The sequence below is a fragment of the Poecilia reticulata genome, linkage group LG11 (assembly GCF_000633615.1).
Source record: "Poecilia reticulata strain Guanapo linkage group LG11, Guppy_female_1.0+MT, whole genome shotgun sequence".
NCBI classification, from domain to species: Eukaryota; Metazoa; Chordata; class Actinopteri; order Cyprinodontiformes; family Poeciliidae; genus Poecilia; species Poecilia reticulata.
The window spans coordinates 15,217,008-15,230,472 of NC_024341.1; the positions used below are offsets into that span (position 1 = coordinate 15,217,008).

The 13,465-nt window shown below is 40.0% G+C and overlaps 1 protein-coding gene across 1 annotated transcript; it reads left to right on the forward strand.

The window, feature by feature from the left end:
- Positions 1 to 608: 608 nt before the first annotated feature.
- laptm4b (lysosomal protein transmembrane 4 beta) lies at positions 609 to 12,716 on the forward strand. The gene is made up of 7 exons (XM_008422069.2): positions 609 to 916; positions 3,034 to 3,151; positions 5,255 to 5,328; positions 5,420 to 5,542; positions 5,778 to 5,876; positions 7,374 to 7,469; positions 10,414 to 12,716. Exons 1-7 carry the CDS (start codon positions 824 to 826, stop codon positions 10,486 to 10,488), a joined length of 678 nt encoding a protein of 225 aa, XP_008420291.1. The 5' UTR covers positions 609 to 823; the 3' UTR covers positions 10,489 to 12,716.
- Positions 12,717 to 13,465: the final 749 nt, after the last annotated feature.

Below are 13,465 nucleotides of genomic sequence, written 5' to 3' on the forward strand. Positions count from 1 at the left end.
GTTATTGGAAAGAGAAATTAGATAGATACAGGGACTAAAGGGTGGAAGAAAAATTAATATGCAAAAAAACTTGAGAATAGGGTGAAGGTTCACCTTCCAGCTGATGGAAACCCCTAAACATAAAATATGAACTGCAACAAAGTGGTTTAGATCAAAGAATGTTTTTTTTTTTTTTAATAACCCAAAGTCCAGACATACAATAAATTCAGTTGAAAATTTGTAGCAAGACTTGAAAATAGATGTTCGCAGTTGCTCTCATAGCAAACTGACCGAACTGGAGCTATTTTGCGAAAGTGTTGGTTACCGCAATAACCGCCCTTCCAGAAAAAAAAGCGTTTTAAAAAACGTGCTTGTAAAATGACAAATGTGAAACGTTCGATAAGCACGAAGAACGCTTTTTTTTTACAAGATTCTGTCTCTGCTAAAAGGATAAATTGCAAGAAAACATAACGAGAAAGTTTCAAATTAATATATTGGATTGTTATTTTTATTTCAAAACATTCTCCGTGGTCTTCATCATCATCATCATCATCATCACCATCATCATCATCCTTCTCTCATTTTGACTCTAAAAAAAAAATCATCCCTGGTCACGTGACGGAAGGATAAACCAGATTAACGGTTCCCTCTCCCTCTGCCTCTCCGCTCGCACGACTCCACACTCTGTTAAAAAAAAAAAAACAGTTCAAACGTCCACTGGATGCTGCGCCAGCCGCTTCACCTGCTTCTGACACTGTAGCTTAGAGTATCTTTAATTTTTTTTGTCGGGGAGCAGCATTCATGAATTAACCGCTTAAAAAAAACAACACAGCGTTAGTGAAAGATGATTTCGCCGTGGGACCGGTGGTACTCGACGAGCTGCTGCCTCTGCTGCCATGTACGGACGGGCACCATTATTCTGGGAATATGGTACATGGTAAGGTCCAGTCTTTTCACTATGACTCTGTGGGCACCGAATGTGTAGCAGGGTGGGTCAGTGGAATGTTTTCCAAGTTGGGTAGTAGCTACTAAGCGAACTTGCTGGTGAGTTGTTGTTGTTTTTTTTTCTCTACTTTGAAATTTTTCGGATTCCCCCGGTTTAATGAGCTGAAGCGACCGTTAGACGACGAAGTTAGCATCCGCCTCGCAGGTGTTTCCCTCCGTTGAACCATCCGTGATCCGCACTAGCTCGAAATCTAAAATCAGATTTTACCTGTAATGTTATACAACTCATTACAGATTCTATAAAACGCTGTTTTATATATGCATATATATATATTTTTATCGTTAAATCTTTATTCAGTTTGTGCGGAGCCCTCTAGGGGACATGGGGGGAAAAAATATTTTCTTTTTGCGTTACATCGCAAAACTTTTGCGTTCTCACTATCAACACAAAAAAGACACAATCAAAACCGTCAGATGACTCAGAAATAGTCCAAATAGTTTGGATGTTTTTTTTTTATTATTTCTTTAAAGTTTCCATTTATGTCATAGGTTTGTGGTGCATTTATGTCCTAAAGAAAAAAAAATATAACACTTAAGATATTTCACAACGAGATATTAACATACATGGAACAACCTTACGAAAACTTTATATAATAGCAGAAAGTACGATGGTCACCGTAAGAAGGCTTACAGTAATCAGTTATGTCGAATGAACTGATCAGTACATTATTGCGAGGTAACGCAAAAACAAATAAAAATACAAATGTCCCCTAGAGGGCTCCGTACGTTTGTGATAACTTAAAACAGGTCATTCCAAATAATTTTAAAGCTTCTAAACCAAATTAAAAGGGCTCCATCTCGAAAACTATAATACATAGATTCAGGGCTGGATGTAGAAGGATGTGGGGCCCTGGGCTGGAGCCACTTTTGGTGCCCTATTCATTAGAAAAATTATTTTACTAGGATTTAATATGTCTCCTCGCAGGTACCTTCATGTTGTTTAAAAAAATGTATTATAAATTTCTACATTTCAAATACTACTATCGTTTATATTCAAAACATTCCTATATATAAATAAATAACTTAACCTGATATGGGCCTATGAGTATGTATATATAAGTACAATGTTTGCAAAACATGAATTCATTTAAGAAAAGAAAAGAAAAATCTTTGCCTCTCCACACCCACCCCCCAAAAAAATGATGCCCCTGTACACCCTTTCTAAAGTCGTGCACAATCGAGAAAATTCACACCCGTACAAAATTAAACTATTCCAGTAATAGATTCTATAAAATACGGGTTGTGTAAACTTCATTAGGGTCATGAAAAAATGTTGTTTGTTTTTTTTGTCAAAAAGGCTTCTTTCTTTCTTTCTTTTTTTTTCTTTTTTTTTTTTTTCCCCAACACCTTTTGGTTTCAGCTTGAAATCTAGCAGGGTAAGAGACCAAATAAGCCTATAAAACTGAACCTTTCCAGGACAATTTCTTGGTATTTTAAGTAACTCTGCTTAGTTTTCTCAGAAAGCTTCGCCTGGTTTGGTTCTTTTTACGAATTAGGTAACCAGTCTTTAATTTGTCCTACATTTGTAACAGGTTAAATATAGCTAGTTGCCTCTGTTTTTACTCTTACGTTAACCTGTGGTTTTAAACATAGTTCAGTAAGCTTTGCAAATCCTTGACCTTTGGAAAGCCTTCTTCTTTTATTTTGTTTGACCCCACTACCATTAACAATGCTTTAAAATAAAGCCGTGGCGATAGAAATAAGGATTTACATTCTAAGAGTGCTAAAAGTGGTTGTTTGTGTGCGATATTTTTTTGGACCAACTGCAGACCACCAATCCGTAACAGCCCAATGCTAACATAAAGACTATTACGGTAATCCAAACGTGATGAAAATAGGTATGGTTAATCTTTTCAGAGTTACTGAAAGAAAGGAATGACATTTAAAAAAAAAAATAACACCTAAGAGCCGGACTCAATAAAAACAACTAAGGATCACCAAAAATGCTGCTATAAATGTGTTAAGCAAAGGATGTGTTTATTGCACCAGGTGCTGCCTGAAGACTCACCCGTAGTTTACCTTTGTTATTTCTTTTCTTTCCTCCCTCAGATAATCAACGCGGTGGTCCTACTCATCTTGTTGTCGGCTCTCTATGACCCAGTTCAGTACCGCTACCACCTTACCAGCTCCGAGTTGGGAACTGACATCGATGTCATGGACGATGCAAGTAAGAGTCACGACTTTGTTTTGTGTTTTGAGTTGAACGCTCTTCTGTGATTAGGAGATAACTGCTTTGTGTGTTAATATGGAATCTCAGATCGTGTTCTGAAGTTTTTTATGTTTTTTTTTTTTGTTTTTTGTTTTTTTTGTTTGTTTGTTTTTTTGACTCAAAAGTGGACATGGATGGATCCCCTGATTCTCTGATACTCATTGCGGGCCATCTACATCTGGGTTCTTATGTGTCTCGCTGTTCTGCCCAACTGCCCTCAGCACAGACGTAGCTGTGTTAGCTGTGCAGCATAGAGAACAAATCAGACTGCCTGATGTGTATTTTCAGTTCTCTCCCTGCAGCGACTGTCATCATCACGGTCGCCTCTGGAAGACTTCAGACACTGTCCCGGGCAGCTGATTAAAAATGACTGCTCTAATTCTCAGATTAAAACCGCCATCTTGACTAACTCCCATCCCAACACGTTTGCTCTGCAACGGGCAGAGACCGAGAGCCAATGGGATTGTGTGGACAAAAGCGTCTTGACATTTTTATTTTCTTTGCTTTTGCCATATTTCGCCATCTTTACTGATCATGTACACAGAAATGTTTGTAATACAAAATTTGGGAACTTGCTGGTAAATTGTGAATCAGCAGCAAATAAAAGCACAACAAGAGCAACCGATCCCCTGATAGTGATGAACTTATGTTTGCAAAACCCCATTATTCCACTTTGACCAATAGGAGCTACACGTTTGTATTTTATTATATGACTCGGTATACTTACTGTGGAATTATCAATGTTATAGTCTGGGCAATGGGTATTCGTAAAGCGACACTGTCTAATTTGACAAAATAATCTTTGTGTAATACTATTAAACATAAGGTTTATGTTGGATGACCATAGAGCCTGAACACATTGATATACAGTATGAGAATATTAATGAGTGTAACAGTTTGGAGCCTTGACACAGAGAATACACAGGAGCCCCTATCAGTGGATGCTTTTAGTTCTTCACTGACAGTAGCAAGTGGCTCATCAGTGAGACTTGAGAACGTGTGAGATTTTGGTAAACTTAGCACCTCTTACATAATGTTGGTTATGATCTGTTCATAGCAGACTGAGGACAGAGGCTCCATAAGGTTTTGGTTTTATGAAAATGCACTGTTTTCGTCTTCTGTTTAACAGCTATGTTGCAAGCAGAGATAAAAACAGCATTTTTGATGTTTATTTTTCTAGGCTTCCTGTTTTGATTGGTCATTAATTCTTTATGAAAAACTATTTGTTTTTCATAAAAGAGGAGACTTCAATCTGCCTGCGAGATATATATATATATATATATAACTGGATTTTATTAATATAAATAAAGAAAATGCTATAAGAGTTGACATTTTGAACTTGCTTTAATGCATAAGCAGCAAGTATCGTTTAAAGCTTTCAGAAAGTTTTAAACAACTAAACTCATTAAATTGAGCTAAGATTAAAATTAGCAAAGGCTAAGTCGTCTTCTTTCAGTAATAGTCTCCACGGTGAAGATGAAGAGTGTTGTTAGTGGGACCTTTCAGTGCTGTTGTATGGTGGAATTACAGATTGAAAGAAACATCTGATTTATTTCGTTTCCATTCGGCTGATCACTGATCAGGACCAAACAAACAAAAGGTCATCTGATTTCTGTCACCGTGCATTTTCCTGTTCATCTCTGGTGCATAATTTTACTCAAGTTTGCTATTAGATTAAATCTTTTGCTTATTTTGAATGTTTTTCATTTAAAAAAAAATCCTAACCATTTAAAAGCCTTTTTAGAATAATGCATCAAACTATAAATATATATATAAAAAATAGATGTTTCTTTAACACCAAAACTGGTCTTTTGACCAATATGTGTTGCAGAATGAAATATGCTTACAGTGTTGGTTACACAAATTATTTAAACCATCCACAGATTACTGTAAGAAAAACAATCATCATTTATTGCACCAGTCAGTAGAAATTTTGCTGATCACCAGCATGCAGCATCTTGAGTCACAGTCCTTAAGAAGGCATGAATTTATTACTTTTCGTCTGTAAACTGTCCTTCTAATGTTATTTTGTCTTTTGTTTTTCGCTCTCATTTCCTGCAGATATCTGCATTGCAACTGCAATATCCCTTCTCATGATTCTTATATGCGGCATGGCAACATATGGTGCTTACAAGGTAGAACGCACGATGCCGACGTGAAGCAGACCCCAATCTGGATTTATCAGAAAATGAGTTTCTCTGTTTAATCCTAATCTCTCCCTCGTAGCAACACGCTGCTTGGATCATCCCATTCTTCTGCTACCAGATCTTCGACTTTGCCCTTAACACGCTGGTGGCCATTAGTGTGGTGGTTTATCCCAACACGGTGCAGGACTACCTCCAACAGCTGGTGAGCAGCAGCTCAGTAAATCTCAAAACACCCGCTCTAGAGGCTCTTATGTTTTTTTTTAAAACTGCAGTCAAGACAGCAGTTTTTTTTTTCAACTGTAGAATCATTTAGTGAAATTAACACGTTAAATTGAATATTAGCCATGCAGATTAAGTGATCATTGTTGACCTCCTTGATTTAAAGATGCCTTTTTTTGTTCTTGATTTCTTTTTCTTCCTCTGCTCGTCTTGTCCAGCCGGAGACATTCCCTTACAAGGAGGACATCATGTCCACAAACAATATGTGCCTAGTCTTTGCAGTCCTGCTCTTCATTGGCTGCATCCTCTCCTTCAAGGTAGGCGCTCCTCGAAACTAAAACGTCTAAAAATGTTTGAGAATATCCGTGAACAAACAGAAGACTCGGGAATACATTTTTCTCCCATTACTTTGTGTTGGTCTATCGCATAAACAAAACAAAAAAATTTGAATCTTGTAGTTGTAATGTGAACAAATCTAAAGAGCATGGATCCTTTTGGAAAAGGCCCGCCGTCAGAGAGCAGAGGGTCGTGGACGTCAGGAATCCAACTCTTGTCAAACCGATTCTCCCTTCATGCACCGATGACTCTCCAGGCGCAGCTACACTCCGAGGCTCTCGGACGTGATGGGGCATAAAGTTGCAGTCATCTGTACAATCAAATCAAGTCGTTTCTCCTCTAAGCCGAGATTAGAGCCGTTGTCGGCGGATATCCGAAGCCAGAGCCGGGGTTTTTATGACAGGAAGCAGCCACTGGAAAACAGCCCGCGGTCAAAACAGTTAGAGATGTCGTGCCTTTGACAGTGAACTTGGTTCAGCTTATAGAGTCCATGCTGGAAAACGATGCGCTCGCGACACGGGCCGCCGTATACAAGGACGGCATAATTGCTGCCGTTCTTTGTACAGAGCATCCAGACCCGCAGAAAGCACCAGATGCTAACGCTCAAGGACTCCTTAGTGAGCACCTGCTGACGTTCCTCCTCAAGCCAACATCCTTCACTTGACTGCACTTGGCAGAGATGACACCGACAGATGGGGAGGCGGGGGGAGGAAGGAAGAGCTGGATAAAAAAAAAAAGATGATAGAAAATGAAAGAAAAGACGATTTAGGGAAGAGGAAGATTTAAATGTCTTGAGTGACTGGGTTGAAAAGGAGATGCAGAAACTTGAAGAAAAGAGGTTGTTGTTTTTTTGGGGGGGGGGGGTTTGGAGTGATTCTCGTGAGATCCAATAAGAAATGCATCAAACGCAAACCACAGGAAAGAAATGCACATTCGTACTCCGTGTACAGTTGATTAAAGAATAAAATTGTCGACAGAAAAGCAACGCGAGGAATAACAACGAGTTGACGAGCGAGGCAACGTTTCAAACTCGAGCAAATTGATGCTGACTGCTTGAGTTGACCTAACACGGAGAAGGAGGTCGGCTCAGCAGATGGTAAAGTGATTGGCTTGCACTCTGTTTGGCTTCCTGGTTGATAGCTCCCAGTGCTGGCAGGGGCACCGACTCAGCAGGCTAATCACACACACACACACAGACGCACAATGAATCTGCTCTTCTTCTGCCAAGTCAGAGACCTCCCTTTCATTCAGGTATAGCCTCAGTGAAGCAAGACATGCCTGTTAAGTTGCTTCTGGTAGAATGGCGAAGGCCTCAGTAAGGACGAGGAAACGATCCAGAACGTTCTAATAACGCCGTCGCATGTCACTATCTAACCCACCTTCGTGAATAAATCACAACAAAACATCATCAGCATAACTGAAGGCTCTGTGCGTGTTAATATTTGTATTTGGTTTATCGTTTTACTTCCTGTGTACAGGCCTACCTGATTGGCTGTGTGTGGAACTGCTACAGATACGTGAGCGGCAGAGGCACCACAGAAGTCCTGGTTTACGTCACAACAAACGACACGGCGGTGAGTCGCCGTCTCTCCTCTCCTCTCTCAACACGTTCAGGTGTTATTTACACGGTAAGAGAGGCCACGCTTTCTACCTGAAAGGCTCTTTGTAAGCCGCCGTCGCTTAAGCTGCGATTCACAAAATTCTGATGCAGTTATTGTCTGATTGTGGTTACTATGAAAATCCACATGTAAGACTGAATTCAGATTTAGAATTTAAAGCACCACGTCGAATTCCTGCCCAGGTAAAGATGTGGAAAGAGTTCAGAAATAATTTGGCGTGGCGTAAATCTGACAACAACAACAAAAGTTTTAATATATTACTTTTTTTTTTTTATTAAAAGAAGGTGAAGTTGTCGCTTTGTGTTGCAAAATCAGCTTAGAAATTCTAAGTAGTGGAGTATGAACCGAAATTAGTTTTAGTTTTAATTCAGGCTGGAATTTATAATTAAGATCTAGTGGTGGAAAAAGGTGAAAGCTTGAAATATTTTCTTCCTTTTCTCTTTGTCACCTAAGCAACTTTTACCTGCTGAGTTACAGTTTTCTGGGAAGTTTGCAGCAGCTTCCTTTGGGTCTGAGTCTTTGTTCCTTCATCTGCTTGATGGGAACTTGAACTCGAGGTTTGTTCAAACGTCTTGTGTTGAGTAATTACGCAGAAATAATTGTCGTAAATAGAAGCGCAGCTGCGTAGACTGTGTACCGCGCGGTGAATCCGGCCTGATTCGGTGTTTAGTTGTTGTTCGGTCGGACTCGGCGATCTGATAGTCGACGGGTTTCTGCTGGCTTCTCCTCCGGTGTTGCCCGTTCCGTTTCTCCCCCTCGGCGTGAACGCCGTTTGTTTCTAAGAGGCTTTAGCGCGGTCATGGTTTCCATGTGTCTGTCGTGTTTATAATCCTCCAACCTGATAGATAAGACATTAATCTGCCTCACACCCCCGGTCGACTCCATGCGCAGCACTTTATCTGTCTGTCTCTTTGTCCTTGTGCTCCGGTGGCCACCCTTCACGCTGATGACGCTTTCCCTCTTTAAACACACGACTCCGTTTACAGCTGCTAATCCAGCAGGCTCTGATGTCACGCCGTGCATCATGGGGGCCTTCGGCGAACATTAGACATGTTCCACTTACTGTTTTCACTCCTGGATAATGAAAGGAGAAAACGTTTCGATTGTAGTTTGGAGCTTCTGAACGGCTTTGCCCCAGAGAGACTTCCATTTACTTCCAAGATAGTTTAGAAGTTAAATGGAAATACACAAAACACAAGCAAATAAGGAAAACTTCTCACGAAACCACATTCAAATGATCACAGTCGACAGTGAAGGTAACAACAGAGTTGCCTAGGACACAATAAAACTAATAGACGCAATGCAGACCAGTTGTTATTTTGAAGCTGTACCTTTTCTGTCATTCGTACTATTATATAGGGACAAAGGATAGTAAACAAAAATAAGTGCTACCAAAGGAGAGTAATGATATCATCGCTTAGAAACTGTGTGTGATTCTATTTTATTTTCTGAATTTCACTGGATTTATGTTGACTGTGGTTCTGATTCCAACTGAGGCAAAACTGAGGTCGTTTTTAACATAATGCTGATGCTTTCCTACTTTGCTTGTAATTTTTATTTTGTGAAAGAGTAGTCAAAGTTCCTGAGTAACCAGGTCAGTTGAAGGCCACAGCATCTGCTGCTTGCATTTTAATCACAGTATGAAAGAGCAATGTGTTCCTGAATGCAGCAGAGATGTGTGGCAAACAGCAAGGTTAAACCAATTTTAGATTGGACTAAAAACACACTAAAACATGCTTTTAACTCTGCATTAACTCTGCCCGCTGATAAATAAAGCACTCTGGGGTTGTTTTTTTTTTACCAACGAAAAGCCAAGAGTGTTCAAATAGCTTTTTTCGCAGCCTTCGGACATTAAGCACCCAGCTGCTTCCTCCTATCTGTTGTGCTTTTCTATAAATGCCATTAAAATGCACCAGGGTCATCCCCCTCTCTCTTTCTCTCCTCGCCCCCCCCCTCCTCTCTCCACATATCTCTTTCTGCGCTGCCTTCTTCTGGAAGCGTTACATAACTGTCTGCTTGTCTGCTTCATTTCAAATCCTAGCAGTGATGAGTTCGCAGGGCCTCTCCGGCTGTTTCTCCCAGCGTACTCTCTCGCTCTCTGAATTAGCGGGCAGTGCTGGTTTTATAACTTTGTTCACAGAGAAAGACCTCTGACAGAGAGCGGCTCACAAGCCGGCCTGTGTGCGACGCTTCCTTAGAGCTGGTTCTGCGATCTGTAAAATGACCATCTCCCAGGGCGATGGGAAGAAACCAGGAACTTTAATTTATCACTTACTTCTTTGTCTCCTTCATTCTTAACTTTCCTTTTGGTCTTTTCTCTCTGTTTTGTTTTTTTTTTTATGTTTTTGACGTTTTGTTGTTTTATTATTTAGAAAGAAATCTGCCATCACCTTTGGACACCTTTTTTTTATTTTCTAGGCTAAAATTTTCACTGACATATCAGAATCTTCTTAAAATGGAAAGTGCAGGGTGCAGCAGAAAACAATTATCTCCAAATTAAACTCATTGTTGTCTATTTTAATTTTTTTAAATTTCAATTTACCACTTCACCCCTGCACCACTTCATTCAGTTTGGCTAAAAACAACCGTGTGCTTTGAAGAAAGATTTGATTGTGGCCTATTCTTCTGAGAATAGATTTTCTTTTTTAGATTCTAGATTAGGTAAATGGAGAACAATCTCCTCAAAACATGCAGACTGAAATCACAGTCTGCATTTCACGTGTCTGGATTCCTATGAAGACAAACGTGCTAAAATGTAAGACCATAGAGATGGGTTTTAACATCTAATCAAAGAAAAGAGTTTATTGTTTTACTTACAGTGAACCTCTAGCTAAATTAAAAACGAGAGTTTCTATTAAATTCGGAGTGGCTGAGCTTCAGTTCTTTGTTTCCAACACAGGTCCTGCTGCCGCCGTACGAGGAAGCGGTGGCCATCCCGCCGAAGGACCCCCCTCCTCAGTACATGGAGGCATGAGAGACGACCTTGCTGCTGAATTAGACACCCAAACAAACACCTTCCATATCTACTCCTCAACAGTAGGATCCCAACTCAGGCTGCAGTAACATGTCAAGCCCACGGTTTTTTTTTTTTTTGTTGTTGTTTTTTTTTCTAGATGCCAGTTTCAGCCTGGATTCCTGTCAAGTTTAGATTAGATGAAACTGACCTTGACGTAACTTTGCTACTTACCCACCCCCCCCCCCCCCCCCCCCCCCTCCTCATCTCCAGTTTGTTGTGACGCATCGTCTCCTCCAAGGACAGCGTGACCGTTCCCACCAGCGCTCCCTGCAGGCAGCTGCTCTTCCCTGGAAGCATCTGAACTCTTGGCACTGCCAGAACGCTCTGACCCAACTTTATTTAAATCCCCCTTTTTTTTTTTCTTCTCCCGCTTAAATTAAAAGCTGCACCCGTTTGGCCACCAACTGTTACACCCCGATACTGTGAATCAAACCCTGGTGTCTTTGAATAGAGACTTACTACGTGACGATGGATGAGAGACAAAGATGGGTGTGAAAGGAAAAACAACAAATGTTATCAGTAAAATAGCACTTTTAAAAAAAAAACAAGTAGTTTGCAAATTTTCTTCAATGAATGTAACGTCGGGGCATTTTTGTATGACTTTTTGTATTACGGTGAAAACCGACAGGGGGGGGACATGAGAAGTGTCGTCTGTTATAACTGGAATATTAACTTGTGTCACTCATCCTGTGGGAAGGTATGAAGAAAAAAAAAAACAAACCAAAAAAAAAAAATGTCTTCTTTGTGTTTACCCATCAACTACCAGTGGAACCCTCATCCAAGCCACTGGTTTCTGTCCCAGTATTCCAGTTTGCCTTCCTGTCTTTTCCTCGACCTAACTAACGCCTGGATGCGAGAGCTGTTTACAGTCCGACCCCGGGCAGATCCACAACCGAACAGGGAGTAAGACAGGAACTAAAGCGAGCACACGAGGTGAAACGCCGTCTTTCCGTCGCAGCAGCATCGACTGTGTCTCTGCGGTCTCACAGAGTTACAATGTGACCTTTAGCTAACCGGGCTTAGCCGGACCGAGGGTATCTTCCTGCAAAGACCGCATGACGTGCTGCTGTAACTCGCATCCTTGTATTTGTTTGCGTGCTGCACATATTATGCACATTCTGCAAAATCATACGAGATGTTGGTGTCAGCTCAATATCAGCGGATGAAGACGAAACTGTGGCGACAGACGGTTAGGAGAAGTCGATGTGCAGTAAACAATCAAGGGTTTTTGTCTGAATCAGTCGTATTGATAAGTGCATCTCAATAAGTTAGAATATGGTCAAAAAGTTTATTTTTGTAATTCGATTGAAAAATGTTGTTTTTTTTTTGTTATGACATACACAGTCATGGAGAAGCCTGCTAGTCTGACAGTTTGTCAGGGTCAAAGCTAAAGAAGTGGGTTGTTCACATAGTGATTAGTCAAACATTTTACCAGAAAGTTTAGTGGAAGAAAAAAAACACAACCACCACTTCTTTAAGAGGGTTATCGAGGAAAGTCCCATTGAAATGTTTGGGGATGGTTCTGAATTAAAAGTCCTTATTTTATCTTATAAAATATCATATTTTTAAAAATGTACATTTTGGAGGTTCATTAGTTACAACCAAAATCATTAAAATAAGCAGAAATAAATATTTGAAATCACCCAGAAGTTTGACCTTTTGAATCAAATTCCTGCGTTAGCTTTTCGGTGATAGTCTGATGCGTTGACATGCACCTGTATCACACAGGCTGCTCACCTGTTCAGTCTCATTCTGCTCCATTTCATACTTGAATCCTGGTCTCATTAATCTCCTCCCGCCATCTTTGGTCGTGTCTCTAATCTTCCCCATGCCTCTGCTAATCCCACAGTACTCGGACTGTAAACGCACTTTAAAAGTCGGCTTCAGGCCGCTGGAAGCTGATGTATGTGTTTTTGGCTCGTCTTTACCTGACTGTGCTGTAGGTAAGCGTCTCCCGATGTGACCCGGTTTTCCAAACTGCACCCGCTGATGGTTAGACGTGTCATAAATCCATGTTTGCATCGTGTGAAAGTAGCAGAACCGACAGACTTTCAGATGTATGTGAACCGCTTTGTTTCAGAGGCTAATGGATGAATGGATGTATCCTGTCAGGACTTCTGCCTCTCCTCCTGTTGGATCTGCATGAGCTCATGTTTTCAATTATAAACAATAAAACTTTAAATCGACTCGCGTTATTATTTATTGACTTATTGCTGTTGATTCTGTGAATTAATGGAGAATAAGAAGCTAGCCATAAACGACCCCCTGTCACGTCACATTAGTGTGTCAGAGTAGGAATGTAGCACTGGTTTTTAACATACCAGTTTGTAAAATTTTCAGTAGGTTTATCCAGATTGGAATTGAATTATCTGCTTTTCTTTTCTTTGTTTTTTTTTTTTTTTTTAAGAATTAAATCTGAAATTGCCCTAAATAGTTACTAATTTTTTGTTAGCTCTTTGTCGTTTGGCCTGTTTTTGTTGTTACTAAGGTAAACTAAAGTTCCATTAGACACATTTCATTAGTTTTAAAGTTGTTTTTTTTTTATATCAAGAAATACATCAAGTCTATGTAAAGCATCAGCATACAAAGAGTTGAGATTTTGTTTTCATAATGGATACATAAATAATAGAGATACATAAATATAGAGTTTAAGTGTTGACACAATTGACAGAGTGGAGCAAGACATTAAAAAATTATTTCAAATGGGCTGTAATGGACTGCATCAATAAATGTTGCAACTCAATAAAACTTTCCATCTAATCACTTAAATTGGTATTGATAAAAAAAAAATATTCACGTATATCCACCCTGGTGGGGACATAACATTTAAAGAGGTGACTAATGCCCCTCCTGACACCAGATGGGTGGTCCAGTCGTCTAATATATTGACCCATTCTTTCTTTACCAGAGCTTCGATGTTGTTAAGTAGATTTTT